Genomic DNA, 14860 nt, shown 5'->3' on the forward strand with positions numbered 1-14860 from the left:
GTACGTTTATATCCATTGCACATAGCCACTTTGTCATTAGGAACAAGTTGCAGAAGTGGACAGGACGGGGAGCGAGGGGCAGGCGCCAGTAAAATTGCTACATTGTATTCACAATCCAGGGGTCCAAGGCTGTACAGCCAAGCGGAGAGACTCCCTCTCCCCTTTCCTCCCCTCCTCGGTCCAGTTAACCCTTGAGGTCCGACGTCCTGGAGTTCAACCTTGGGGTGAGGCGGTATTTACACTCGGAAATGAAGCCGGGGCCCTAGGCTAGGGCGCTCGGGAAAGGGGCCGGCGAGAGGCCGTATTTACAGCGGTCCGATCCAAATGGCTTGTTCCTCGCTCTGGGCCTCCGCGGCCACGGGTATTTACAGGAAAGGAGCAGCATGGTTTGAGGGCGCGTGGGCGCGGCCGGGCCGGCCCTAGGGCAACAGCGGGGGCTTGAAGGAGCAGTTGCCGGTGCAGTGGCGGGGCGTCAGCATCTTGCAGGAGAAGTGGTGCAGGGCGTCGTGGGCTTCTGGGAAGACAGCCGCACGGACCACGTTGGGCTCATCGCCCGCCTCGCCCGCCGTGTCCACCCGCCCTCTTCCCCTGCCTCCTCGCACACTACCCTGGGGCTCAGCGTTCTTAACCGAGGTAGCAGGGTAGGGGGGAGACACCCTGGAGATTCTGCTTCTCCCCTTGTATAGAATCACCGCTCTCTTTCAATAGCCCCAATTTACAGAAGAGGAAACTGAGGCACAGTGAGAGGGCTCGACCTGCCCAAGGCCAGGGATGGGACCAAAATGCAGACTTCCCAATGCCCGGAGCTCAAGGGGCTCCTTCTCCTCACCCCACCGTTCTAGAATTATTTCCCCATTCAAATCAAGCCCCACTTACCTCTTCTCAGCTTGTGATCCCTGTAGACCCTGCTCTTCTTCACTAGTCCCCCTATTCATTCACTTATTCATTCATTCATTCACCTACAGTCAACACTTATCACCCCTCCTATCTTTGTTTCCAGGACTCCGCACCTTTTAATTTCTGCTGAATGGCGTAGCGCGCCTTCCGCTCCTGATCAAGTTCGTTACACAGGGTGTCTGGAAGACCGGAGGAGAGGCCGGTGACGAAACACAGGCCGCCCTCCGTTCAGAGTCACAGCCCGGGGCTCACCCTTTCCCAGTGCTCAGCCGCGCACAGAAACAACTGGAGGTGGGGGGGGGGAGGGAATGGGCGGGTGTGCAAGGAGGTGGGGGGTGGGGAGACACCGACGCTCCAAACTGCAGCCTGGCGGAGGGAGGAAATGGCCTGAGATGGCGCTTAAAGGCAGACGGATCTAACCAAAATTAAAGCAAACTTAGGCATTACTTCCCAGGTAATTTTACGCCTCGATTTTTAATTTAGAAACCATGGAAATTGCCGCGATAGGAAGTTCAATCACTCCATGTAATGATGCCTGCAAGCCGTTTGCTGGGCTCACTTGCCATTCTGAGGCTAATCAGAGTATACAAAGGATATTAAATAAAAAAAAAAAATTGTTAAATTACCTTCAATTTAAATCCAAATGACTGAGCCAACATTGCGGCTCCTGCCAGACGAGAGGCAGTTACGGCCCGTGCACGCGCTCACCTGACTGCCGTCTTACCTCTGACAATTTGCAGCTGTTGCACCATTTCTTCTCGATAAGCCAATTCCCTCTTCATTTGATCCTGAAAATTATCTGTGCAAATTGATTAAGTGGGAGCTGTTATGCACAGCCCCCTCCCCCGGCCCCACTTCCCAGCTACCCTGCCCCTCCCCGTTGGCCTCCCTGGAAACTCCGGGTCGCGGGGAGGCAGGAAGGCCAGCGCGCAGAGATGGGGCGGGGCGGGGCGGGGCGCGGCGGGGCGCGGCTGGTCCGAAGGTACCTTTGAGACTCTGAAATTCCCGCTCCAGCTTCTTACGGAGCTCCATTTGCTCCAGGAGGAGTTTCTGCAATTCTTCTGTGAAGGGTGAGAGTGGGAGTTAGCGGGGAGGGGAGATGGGGCCGAGGGCCTCGGGGGACTTAGGAGGTGCCCAGGCCCAGCCTGAGCCATCTCCAGCCGCCAAGAGTTGGAAGCCCTGGGCAGAGACCCTCGGCGCTCTGGCTTTCTGGCATACATCCAAAGGATTTGTGAAGGAAAGGGGCGGGGGAGTAGGTTGCTCAGGAGAATCAAATCCAGGCTCAGGGAGCACACACTGAACTTCTAGGCCCTGTTTCCAGGCCCTGTTTCTTCCCCATGTGGCATCCACTTTAAGTTCTTCCTAACTCCCTAACCTTAGAGGCTCGTGCCTCACGACTCTATTTCCCCCTTCAAAAGACAGACCTAACCCCTGCCTTCAATAACACAAAGAGGGGAGTACCCCCTGTCTTTGAGAATCTGGTCAAAGCTTCGGACTCCCTCTCTGGAAAAATACACATACTTACAAGAGCTTGCCTACAATTTCAGGAAGTCCCAGGACCCTAAATTCATGTTAAGAACCCCCAAATAAAGCACCAATGATTTTGGAGGTAACGGCATATGGACAAATTTTATAACAGGAGAGAGTGGGAGATGAGATGGCCAATGCTCCTCTCCTTCTGCCACCAATTCCCAAATCCAACCCTGGGCTGAGGGTGGGGAGAGCTGCTGGGTGGGAAAGGCCCCTTTGTGCCCTCAGAAACCAGTGCTGGAGGGCTGGGAGGGGGCTGCCTTGACCATGAGATCACTGGTACCTGGAACCTCCCCGTGGGGAGGCTCCTCTGAGAAAAATACAGGAATGGAAGATAATGGGGCACTGTGGGGTTACTGGCTGCCGTCCCCTGTGCCTTAAGCCACACTCTCACCATTGCAGGATGCGCAGCAACCCCGTGATCCCATTAAGCAAACAAGCCTCCATCCCCGCCCTATTTAGGGTGAGGGTGGGGGGAGGAGAGGATTATGCATTAACTCTAGGAAAAAAAATACAATCTCACTCATTCCTTAAATAAACACCTCCTGCGAACTTGCTGTTAAGGAAAAGTCATGTTTTCCAGGGAATTTGGGGGACCCAGATTCTCCTGTCCACTTGCATCAGTTCTGAGAATCATTGCTCATTTCTTTCTCACTGGGCCATTCAGATAGGCTGGGGTCTTGGGGAACCCCAATTTTCAATCAAGCTCAGGGGTTCGGCTCTCCCCCTTCCCCCCACCCCCTAGCCAGACACTCACACCTCTGCCCCAGGATAATGTGGTCAGAGGAGTATCCTTTCCACTCAGTGAGAGCTGGTTCCCCCAAATGCAGATCTTTCCCACACTCACCCCCTACAGGAATAACACCCCCTCTGCAGGGAGGCCTGTCTCCCCGCCTCAAGCCCAGTGTAAGCCGCCTCTCACAGACTTCACCTCACCTCTGGCCAGGTTCTCAATATCCTTCTCCACTAGCTGAGTTCCTGTGACATCCAGCGTGAGGCTCTCTTCGCCTGGGACACAAGGGTAGGTAAGAGGGCATCCCTCCTGGGAGAGGCCTTGGGAGGAGGAGAGTGAGCTTCCCAGAACTGTGCTAAATCAGGGACCCACTCCAGAGCCCGCTGTCCTTAGGGGAGACAATTATCCCATCCAGCACCACCCACCTGCCAAACCATCATTTTGGTGGCAAAGGAAAGCAACCTTTTCGCCTAGTGTTCCGGGCCCAGGGAAGATGACTCTGGGCTACCTTAGGGCAGGAAGTGCCCTCGGACCTGTTTTATAAAGGTGAGGGTATGCCTCATTTCCTTGTAATACCCGCCTTCCCCTACCGGGAAGAGCCCCGAACCCACCAAGAGGGTAGCAACTCCAGAAACCTGGTCTGCACCTCCACCTCGACGGCAATTTTAAATATTTGTCTGCCAGCTACAGAAGGGGACAGGCAGCCGCTTCAGCTGGATTGAAAGCCTTCCACGCAAGCAGTTGGAAACCTGGGCGGCCAGGGCCCCAGCTCCCGGGTGGGCATAGGGTGCGAGGGACCCTGGGGCTCACCTCGCTCGGTATTTGCGGGACTTGGCTGGGAGATACTCCTTTGGTCTGGATAGGATTTCCTCGTCTCCAAATCGTCGGCGGTCGAGTGATTGTCTTCCTTATCCGGCTCTTAAAGGCAATAAACCGAGTTTCAAGGAGAGGCAAAGAACCGTGACCCCAATACGGCCAGAGCTGTCGCGGTCCCGGCGCCCAAGCCCTAATTAAAAGCACTGTGGCCGCCGCTTGTCCCAGGCTGTGTGCCCGGGCGGGCACCGTCAGGCTTTGGGCCGGGCAGCCATGCCCCCACCCCGCGATCTGCTCGAGTCGGGGCTCCGCGCCCCCTCCCCCAGCTCCTCCGAAAAGAGCAAGATGAGAAGCCGAGCTCACCAGGGAAGAGCGACCTACATCGTGCGCAGATACTGGGGCACCGCAAGCTCGCGGTGGCTCTGCCTGGCGGCTCCTGCCGAGGACACGGCCAGACAGCTCCCTGAGGGATGTGGGGGGTGGGGGGCACCCTCCTGGCCAGGGCTGCCTCGGCCCGCTGGGATTTCCGAAGCCTCCAGACCCTCCTCTGCGCGTCGCCGGGTCCCGCGCGCACCGGCGGGGCTCCACTGGCGTTGGGCCGCAGCTACTCCGGTGGTTCTGGAGACCACAACCAGGAGAGCGGCCAAGCGCCCCCCACCCTCCGCCCCTCCTGGCCTGGCCACTGAGGACTCTGAGGCCGAAACCACTTGCTGAACAAATGGCAGGACTTGAAAGGGGTTACCAGGCGTGCTTTTAAAACGGCTGTAACCCAGTGTACGGGTGTGTATGTGTGCGCCTGTGTGGAGAAAGGGTGATTTTTTTTTTTTTTTTTAAGTAACCAAATGATGGAAGTAGTTGGGAGTTTTCGCTTAGCTTTCTTTTTCTTTCCTTTTCCCTATCTCTGCATCTCTCTCCCTCCCCTTATCTTCCCTCGGAGGCCTCCCCCGGCTCCAGCCCTCTGGCTGCGGTCCCCCCAGACACTGGCTGGCGGCCTGGGTAGGGGGCTGGAGGCGTTACCGTGGGCCTCAGGGATGCAGAGGTAGGAGGCCACGGGCCCCAGTGCCGCCGCCGTGCTCTTCACGTGCTCGTCCCGCTCGGGCGCGTACACCTGCAGCGGCCGAGAAATGACAGGCGGTTAGGGGGGCGCATGGCTGCGGCCCGAGGACGCCCAGCCCAGCGCCACGGCCTGGAGGGACGCCGAGAGGGTGGCGCGCCTGGAGACCCGAGCGTCCGAGGCGGCGGTGCCCCACGCGCCGCAGCATTGCGCGCTCGGACCGGCCTCGGCGTTGTAGATTCGGGGTAATTACTAGAGCTCTCTAGAAAATAATCCGCAACACAGAGCAGCTCCTAAGAGCCGTTCCAAGGCGCCCGCACCCTCTGCGCCCGCCTCCTTTTCCTCATTTTCTTCCCTGCTTGCGCCGGCTCCCGTCCCCGGCATAAATGACGCCTTTCACATTCGGTTAATGATTCGCCTTTTAATGGACCGAATGGAAATATACAGGTGTGCGCATCCACTTTCAAGATGGCCAACGATTCCGGCCTAGCTGCACCCCCCTCCCCAAGACCCGGTCCTGCCGACCTGAGACACCCTTCCGCCACGCCTCCCCACCATCATGCCTGTCAGCCCACCCGCCCCGCACGCGGTCTCCACAGCTTCCCAGAAACGAGCCCTGCTGTTCCCAAGACAGGAGTCGGATGACCCTGGGAGAGCTGCGAGTTGGCGGTGAGGGGAACTCTGGGGACCCGGTACTGCTGGGGCCCGGCTTGGGGAAAGGCCGCCCTCTCCTCTCCTTACCCACTGGTCCCCCCCCGCCCCCCGCCTCTGACATCCTCTGGGCGCGTGCTCTCTGGCCCGGGCTCACAGCGCCTTTCTCTCGCTGTGGGCCCCTTTCTCTCTCGGTCTTTCTTCTTCCAGACCCTCTGACTTCTCTCTTTCCGTCTCTGTATGTCTGGGGGCCTCCGCCTGTCTCCTCTGCATCCCATCAGCATGAGGGTCCCACATGCGTTCCTCAGGCAGCTCCCCCGCGTCATCCGAAACCCTCAGCTGGGGGTCCCAGCGAGCCCAGCTCCACAGTGCGCCCAAGGCCGGGCCTGCCGGGAGCAGCCAAGGCCTGCGGCTTGAACTCCCGAGCAGAACAAAACTCCCCACCCGGCCCGGGCCTGGCCCGCATCCCCGCGATGCAGAGGCGGAGCAGGGAGGCGCCCCCGGCGGGGCGGGCGGGGGGCTCACCTTGGCCGGCGCGGGGCCCCCCAGCTGCACGCACGGCTCTCGAAGCTCGTAGCCGCCGCTTGGCGGGCTCCTCTCAGGTCTCCGCACCACGTCGTCGGCCGCCGGGTCCCCGAATGCGGACCGGCCGGCGGGTGGTGGCCCCGGGAGGCGCCGGGGCCGGGGGCTGCCGCCATCGGGAGAGTCTGCGGAGCCGTCGGCGCCAGAGGAGGTGGCTGACGGGGGCCCAGTGGGCGAGTCGCCCTCGGTGCCGCCTCCCGCGCTGGGCGCGCCGGGCTCAGCCTCGTCTTGGGCGCCCTCATCGTCCGGGAAGCGGTTGGACTCCACGTCCACCTCCGGTTCATCGGCCGTGTCCACGTCGGGCGAGGCTGAGTGGTAGCTGGAGCTGCCCTCGCTCAGAAAGTCCGGGCTCACGTAGCCGCCGCTGGCCCCAGCTCCCGGCCCCGGCCCGCGGGCCGGCCCCGCAGCGTACGCGTCGCGGGCGCTGCCATAGAGCTTGGCGATGCTCTCGGCGTCCTTGACCACCGGCCGGAAGGCGGACACGTAGGAGCCTTTGCGCGCGGGTGGCGGCGGCGGCGGGGCCAGCGGGGCCAGTGGAGGTGGCAGCGCCTCGTCCGCGCCGTCCTCGTCCAGCGGCCCGCGGGACAGTGCGCTAGGGCAGCGCTCCTCCGCGCCCAGGCCGCCCTCCTTGGCTGGCTCAGTACCGTCCAGGGGTTCCGGGCCACCGCCGCCCGCAGCCGCGGCAGCCGCCGCCGCTGCAGCCGCTACGGCGGCCGCCACCGCCTTAGCCTGGCTCTGCGCTGCAGGGTAGGGCGGCACCGGGAGGCTGCCTGCCGCCGGCCAGAACATGGGAAACGTCGGGTACACAGTGGCGGCGGCCGCTGCGGCGGCCACGGCCGCTGCGTCCTTGGCTGCCCCAGGGGGCTGGTGCCCCCAGAACATGGCGCCGCCACCCGGGCCTGCCCCGGCCCCCGGGGGCAAATGGCCAGCTCCCGGGCCGCCCGCGCCCCCGCCAGTGCCAGCGCCCCCCCCGCTCCCGGTGCCTGGGCCACCCTTAGGCTCGCCCGCGCCCAGCACCGGGTCGTCCTTCTTGGGGCAGAGGCCGAAGGCCGTGGGGAAGCCGTAGGGATGAGGAAAAAGCGGCGGGGGCAGTTTCTGCAGGAGGCCAAAGCCTTTGCTCGGTACCGGGATCACCGGGTAGCTACGAACGCCGGCGCCAGCACCAGGCCCTCCAGGGCCCCCGGGGCCGCCGGCTCCAGCCGCTAGGCCAAGGCCGCGCTGAGGATGGGGAGGAGGCGGCCCCGCAGGCCCAGCCGCCTCATCTTCGCCACAGCGCAGGCTTTTATGGGGTGGCGGGCCTGGGGCCATCTCGGCGCCGCACCCAGGGCCACCCGCGCCGCCACTGCCAGCACCACCCTTCGCCTGCCCACTCGACCCGCCATTAGCACCGCCGGCCCCGCCGCCTCCTTGCAACGAGAAGGTCCGCTTGCGCGTGCCGCCATTGAACATGGCCTTGACGTCCTCCCACGCGTGGCTCAGCTCGTCCGTGGCCGACTTGTCACTGAGTTTGAGGTGACGGCGCCAAGAGTTGAAGTTGGCAGCGTCGGGCTGCGTATACTTGGCGTCGGGTGTGCGATGCGAGTGGAAGATGAACTTGTTGGGTGAGAAGTACATGCTGCAGTAGCCGCACTTGATGCACTTGGCACGAGAGCTGTTGTAACGCGCGGGGATAAAGCTGCCACGCGAGCCCCACGCGCACTCGTGCACCACATCGAAGGCGAAGTTCTCGGGCAGCTTGGGTGGCTTGTGCTCGCCCAGGAACGACTTGCACAGGCGTTCGGCCTCTCGCTTGGTGATCATGCCGCAGCGGCGGGACGAGATGGGCATGGCCCCGGCCCGGCGCAGAATCTCCAGCTGCACTGGCGTGCACTGCACGCATGTGATGCCCAGGGCCACGCGGCGGTTGTGGATTTCATTGTAGCTGTAGTTCTTGAGGAGGGTGTTGGAGATCTGCGCCAGGCACAGGCGCTCCTGGCCGTCGATGACTAGCGACACGATAGGCACCCCGTACAGCGACGTCTCGCCCACTTGGTTGGGTTTGAGAGCGCTGGAACCTGAGTAGGGCTGCAGCTCCTGCTTGGAGTTGGGCGAGGAGGTGCCCTCGCGCCCCGGCCCCAGCTGAGTGGTGAGACCCTCCATGCCGCCGCTCCTGCGGAAACAGAGAAAGTAGAGAGCAGATGAGCCATTTTCAGCGCCGCCGCCGCTGTCGCCGTTGCCGCTCCGGCCCGCCCAGCGGGGCGCGCAGAGTCAGGCGCGCAGGGAAACTTGGCAGTGGGGAGTCCACGCTCATTCGCCCCCCTGAACCGGCGCCTTTTGTTATTCAGACATGTGCTGGGGCCGGAACAAAAGCCCCCGAGGTTTGGGGAAGGAGCAGGCGTAATGGAGACTCCAGGAATGCCCAAGCTGTTAGGAAGCCTATCTCGTTTACACATTGGGGAGGATGTGGGGCCCAGAGATGGAGAGTGACTTGCCCAAGGCCACACAGCAAAGCCATTGCCGAATCCAGGCTTCCCAGCGCCCAGATCCTTGCGCCTTCGGTCACCCTCGCAGCCCGCCCTGCCGGCTAGGGTCCTGATGCCCGGACTTCGGGGACCTGCCGCCCCTCTGCTCAGTCGCGCATGCACGCGGGCGGGCTGGGGCAGCGCGGGGAGGGGTTGGGAGGCGGGGGAGGGGCGGTAACTGCCCATCTCCAGACAGAGATGGGGAAGTGGGATGAGGGGAGGGACCCGAGGCTGTGGGGGAGGGGGGAGTCGGAGGCAACTGCTGTTCGAGGTGCTGAACCCGAGCCTTCCAAACCAAGCTGTGCGCGCCCAGCCCCAGAGCCTACCCCACCGCATCCAGCCCGGTGCTGAATCCACTCTCCGGGACAGCAGCTCCGGTTTCTACAAACCCGAGCTTCTCTTCCCACGGCCAGAGCCCCTCGTTCGTTGAGCAGAAAGACTCCAGCTGGGAATATAAGCCGTTTTCCCCCCTAATCATCTGTGGGACCAGAGTCACGCAGTTCCTAGCCACATTTTCTACATTTTTAGCTGATTTCCACTGGGGTCAGCGCGTGGGACAAAGAGGTTCTCAAGGAAGTTCCTCGGAGCCGCTCTCCTTCACTTCCACTGATCCAGTCCTGAGTTTTCTCCTTCACATATGCCTTTCCCGCTCAGGCCAAGTGTAGGCTCCTGGGGCTCTGGGCTTCCTCTTTTGGGGATGTCTCCACTCCATGCCCCGCTGTCCTGGCTCGTATGGGCTGAGGAATCCCGGCTGGTCTCCGAAGCCACTGCAAAGCTCCAGGCACAAAAGTTGCTGCCGGTTCCGCAGTCACTTTGCTCTGGGCTGAGGAAGGGAGGCAGCGGCACCCGCAAGGGGGTGGGGAGGGGACTAGAGACTGAAGCTTGGGGCCCCCTAGGTCTGGCGGCCAAGCCACATGTTCTCAAACACGGCAGGCTCTGACTTGGCCTTCGGCTTCAGGTGCTTCTGCAGCCCGGGCAACCCAACTCTGGGGGCCCCATCACCTAAACTCGGCCAGAAAGACAAAGCCATTTTCAGAGGGCAGCTCCAGCCAGACAGCGAATGCTCCTTCAAAAGCCTTCAGCGAGAAAAGTGGGTCTTCTGTCTGCCTCCCTCCCTATTTGTCTAGGTGTCTGTCATCTGTCGATCTTATCTGTCCCTGAACTGTCTCTCCCAGCTCGCTCCTCTTTCTCCCATCTGTCTTCATACCTTCTTCAAGTATCAAGCTATTTATTTGTTATCTGTCTGTTTCCTTTTTATCTCTGCGGACTGAACTGAAACAAGTTGACCCTGTCTTCTCGCTGAAGTCCCCTGTAAGAGTTTAGAAGGCAAAGCCACTGGCCTAACTCCCTGGCTGAAGGGTGGGCAAGAATGAAGCCCTGCGACGCTCTGGAGGACTCAAGCGGGCTCAGGAGGTGGCCTGGAGCTCCCGGTTCTGGGAAATGACGATGGCTTCCCGGTTTCCCGAAATTGGCAAGCGTGTCCGGCCCGCATGCAGTGAAGAGGGCGCCCCAAGCCGAACCGCGTCCTCCCCAAGCTGAGGGCCCCGAGTCCTCACACGGGCTTCCTGACTGGGACGAGGGGCTCTGGGCCCTGATGTCAGGAGAAGAGGGGCCCTGGGAAAGGAACAGAATTTCAGGGGCTAGAGCGGAAAGCCTGGGAGAGGGGCCGTACGCCCCAATAAAGAGCAGCAGCCCGGGGCGGCTCAGAGAACCCTGCTCTGCTCGGGGGCTTAAGGGGTGAGCTGGGGGTGGGCGACAAGGCGGGCAGCCGGCAGCGGCGGAAGCGAGGCTGTAGACTCCTTAGGTAGAATAATAAACACAACAGCCACAACAACCCAAATTGGAACTAAACGGAAAACAGCGGCCAGGGCCCGGCTGTGGGGGTGGCGGGCGGCCGCACGCGGGTACTCACCTTGCGGTGGCGGCTGGAGCCGGGCGAGCGGAGAAGCGCGGCGGGCGGAGCTGCGGGCGGGAGTCGGGGATCCGCCGGGCTCTCCGGGTGACGGCGCGGCCCCTCCCCGCGCGCGCGCACAGCCGCGCTCCCTGGCTCCCCGCGCACTCACAGCGGCCCCGCCGGCCCCTCCTGCGCGGTGCCCCCTCTCAGCAGGCGCAGGGTGCCGGGGTCCCGGTCTCCGGGACGTGTGTCCTGCGCCGCTGCCCCTGAGGCCCGGGAAGGGCCGGGAGCGGCGGCCGGAGCCTGGAGCGCATGGCGCGGCGGCGGGCACCGCGCGGTCAACGCCAGAGTGGCGATGCCGGAGCAGGGCGGGCGCGCCTGACAGCTGCGAGCCGGGGCGCCACACCCACCGCCGGAACAGTCACTCGCGCCCTCCCCCGTCTGCCCGCCCGCGGGCCACGCGCTGCACCCGCCGCATCCCCGCAGCCCCCAGGCCTGCGCGCCCCAGGTAAGTGGCCGCACACCTGCGCCCCGCGCCCCGCACCTGCGGCCCGATCCCGCCGGAGGGGCCAGGAGGGGGAAAGGCCCAGGGCCGCAAAGTTTGCCCCTAGGAACGAAGTGGAGAAGGCTCTGCGCTCCTCGCTAAAGAGCTGGGAACGAGGGCTGGGCCAGGGCCCGGTGATGGGGCTGAGGGGCCGGCAAGAGGAGGGGGCAGGCGGAGAGACAGGTACCAAGTTTTCGAGCAGCAGGCTTGGGCCAGGGCGGGGGAGTAGAGAGTGGCCCTGGGGAGCCGGTAGGATCACCAGCAGCCAGAGTAGTGTCCAGGATGGGGGGCACCAGGGATGATAGCTGGAAGCGGGCAGAACGGCCTGCCCCACTGCTCCTGACTTGGGTGGGTGGCGCCAGGACATTTCTGGTCTGGGGAGAGGGTTCTGGGTTCCAGGGCCCCGGCCTTGGAGACCTCCCCCGCCATCCCCTCCTCCAGGGCCCCAGTCTTCGCTGCAAGAGACCTAGGGTCAACGCCTACTCTCTCACCGCTGTTAACTCAGTTCCCACCCCCTCCATGGAGGTCCAGTCCCTTGACCCTGCAGACGGCCCTTGGCACTTTCTCTTCCCCCGAAGCTCCATCTCTCTCCTCCCCTCGTCTCCTCTCTCTCTGCCTTCACCATTCTCTCCCCCCACCACCCCTCTGGTCCCCATCTTCTTCTGTCTTTCAATCTCAGTCTCTGCTTCATTCAGTTACCAGTCGCGCCCCCCTTCCTTGCTCGCACCCGGGTGCCCCTTGGCCGCTCCCCCCTCCCGTGCCGTAAGTGTCCTTAACGGACACGTTAATTAAACTGTAATTAATCATACTGTCCAGCCCAAGTTTGAACAATTACCCTAATCAAACAGAAGTTAATAATGGCAAGGATGGCCCGGGGCGCGGCGGCCGCCCGGGCAGGGGCGCAGCGGCTTCAGCGACTACCGGCGGTGGCAACAGCGGCGAGCGCAGGGCGTCCTTGGGACCCTGGCGGCGCCATAAATCTTCCGCGGGCAGTGGCGCCTGGTCACCCTCGCCCCCGCCCCCTCTAGCTCGGGGTTACTGGCTCTCTCCCCTCCTGCGTTCCGGTTCCTCTGGGGCTCGCCTTATCTGTCTCCCCTTCTTCCCCTTCTCCTTTCCCTTCGCCTCTGACTTGCAGGGACCCCGGGGAAAGGTTCCGGAGACGCGAAAGGATCGCCCAGGCCTAGCCCTCTAGAGTAGGGTGGCTAGGCCCGGCCTGGGGACTCCTTTTCCTCTTTTCCCCACCCTGATTGGTGTGTTCCCCGAGGCCTGGAAAACTACCCCGGAGTTTGGAGGCTGTCTCCTCGGCGGGGTCTCTTCTAGATGGATTCTTGCTCTCACTTCCCTCATTTCTCTCTCTCTCTTCCCTGCCTTTCCCTCTTCTCTCCCGGATAAGTCCTGGAGCTTGCTCAGACCCCCTTCCTCTCTCGGCCTCTGGCCCTCCATTAGCGCTCCTTTCCCAGGCTCTGTCTCTGTCCCGCTCTAACTCTGCCGCTGTCGTTCCTCCTCCCCTCCGGCCCAGTCCGAGAGCGGCCCCAAGCCCCCGCCCTTCTCTCGGCCCAGGCTCCCCCACCCCGTAATTACAATCCGTTCGGTAATTATTCTTCGCATCCTAATGATTTTCAAAGGCATCTCAGAATTCGGTGTGGTGACAACGATCGCGGAGGCAGGACGCCCTCAGGGTGGGGGGTGGGAGTGGAAAGCAAAGGGGCAGGGTCCCCCTGAGCCTGGCCTGCCGTCCTGCAGCTAGTGAACTTCCGGGGGCCAACATTTCCTTGGCGGCCGACGTCTAGGGTGTGCCCGCCAGCCGGACCGCGGGACTCCGGGTAACCGCACCAGGAGGGCGTGCGGAGTCGCCTCTGCAGCCCGTTCAGCACCAAGTGGCGGACAGCTCCCCGCGCCCCGTCCCGGAGCCAGGAGACCCACCCCTCTCCGTCCCGAGCCTGAGCTGGAGAAAGATTGCAGGAGCTTGGGGAGAGGCGGGGAGCGCTGCTGCTCGCTCGCGGGGTGTTGGTCTCGGGGGAGCAGTCTTGGGTTAGGGGTCGGGGGTCTGCTCGGGACCAGCGTCCGGTCGGTTACAATCACCACGGACCGCGTTCTACAGTTTGCAGAGTAGGTTTTCACGACAGCCCTGGGAATAGGTAGGGATCATTTATCCCCACTTTATAGGCAGAAAACTTGAGGGTCAGGCAGCGGAAGCCAACCCACCCAGGGTCCTTGGTCAATAAAGGCAGCGGCCCGGTCTTTCAGACCCGGAACGTACGCTGTCTGCCGGGAGGGCCTGGCTCGGCGACTGGAGGGCGAGGAGCTCGCGGCGCAGCGCAGCTCACCAGGAGCATCCTTTCCAGCCCTCACAGCGCTTGGCACCGAGGACATCCAGGCCTAGCAAAGCCAGGTCACCTGCTCAGGCTCAGGCCACTGGCGATTGACAGAGCTGGGACCTGAACCCAGGGTCAGAGGCGGAAGGGTAGGGACCCTCTCCTCGGTGGGAACTCTCAGTCCTGTAGCCCTGCCCAGAGCCGGGGAGCCGGTGCCCTCGGCCTCCCTGACCTCCAATAACGCCTTTTCCCTCTCTGCTTGGTGGCGGGACTCCGGATCTCGGGTCCAGGACAGGCTTCCAGCGCGCCCCCTAGCCCCGGCCGGCTTGCGCGGCTTCGCATTCTGGGCGTCCGGTCCACGCAGCCAGGCCGACGTTGGGGCTGGGGCTGGGGCTGGGGCTGGGGCTGGGGCTGGGGCTGGGCGGCCGCGCCTCCCCTGCAAGCACATATCTTTTACCAGTTGAATTAACGGCAGTTTTCGTCAGTTAATTAGGTTTAATTTACATAATTAGTACAGTATAAAGAGGATTGGGGATAATCACGGGGTACGTAGCGCTTACTGTGTAAACACGTATTCTGAATTAAAAATCAGATGTAATTAAGGCGCGCAGGCCCTGTTTAGGCAGGGTTTTAATTGTAATGAATTTCTAATTAACACTCAATGATTGCCAAATGCAAAGGGCTGTAAAATTTTCTTGTAGTTTTGCTAATTTATTGTTTACTTAATATCTAGATATTAATCCGACGGCCAGATAGACCAGAGCACTGAGCAGCCGCCGGGGCCCAATCAAGTGAAGACTGCTGGGTGGGGCTGGCTGGGCTGCAACCAGAGAGAGACAGTGAGGTCTGAGGTCGCCTGGGAGTCCTGTGAAGGTACTCCTAGCTCACGGCCCTTCCCACTCAGTGCGGAGGCCAGAGGAGGGCGGGGGACTTGCCGGAAGTCGCAGGCCCTGGGCCAGACCCGGCTCTTTGAGGTCAGAGGTGGACCAGCACCCTTTCCAGAGAGGGACTCCCTGCTGCCCGGGACATGAAAAGGAGGAAGAGAGTTACAGGGCTGTGTCCTGCCCAGATCCAGCTTTTCTACTGACAGTTGGAGTGCCATTGGACCTTGACTTGGCCTCAGTTTCTGCATCTGTAGGATGGGAGCACTGACTTGCACTTTGCCGGAGCCAAGGATTGTTGAGAAGGCCTAGGCGCCCACCCCTGCCCAGGCCCATGAACTTCTTTCTTCTGGAGCCCTGGGGGTAGAGAGGTGTCAGAGGGCCATGCTTAGAGGGCAGGGCTGGGAGGCCTTGAGAATACTTTGAGGGTCTTGGGGCCTGGCTTTTCCCCCTGAGGCTCTCCCT

General features: G+C 62.2%; 1 protein-coding gene across 1 annotated transcript; it reads right to left on the minus strand.

The window, feature by feature from the left end:
- Positions 1–419: 419 nt before the first annotated feature.
- Positions 420–8754, minus strand: SKOR1 (SKI family transcriptional corepressor 1). Its single transcript, XM_064296166.1, has 9 exons — positions 8648–8754; positions 6204–8409; positions 4991–5081; positions 3971–4078; positions 3364–3435; positions 1884–1958; positions 1622–1696; positions 1011–1076; positions 420–514 (listed from the first exon to the last, which is right to left on the minus strand). The coding sequence occupies exons 1-9, from the start codon at positions 8752–8754 to the stop codon at positions 420–422; spliced, it is 2895 nt and encodes a 964-aa protein (XP_064152236.1).
- Positions 8755–14860: the final 6106 nt, after the last annotated feature.

The sequence above is a fragment of the Loxodonta africana genome, chromosome 13, assembly GCF_030014295.1.
Source record: "Loxodonta africana isolate mLoxAfr1 chromosome 13, mLoxAfr1.hap2, whole genome shotgun sequence".
Taxonomy (NCBI): domain Eukaryota; kingdom Metazoa; phylum Chordata; class Mammalia; order Proboscidea; family Elephantidae; genus Loxodonta; species Loxodonta africana.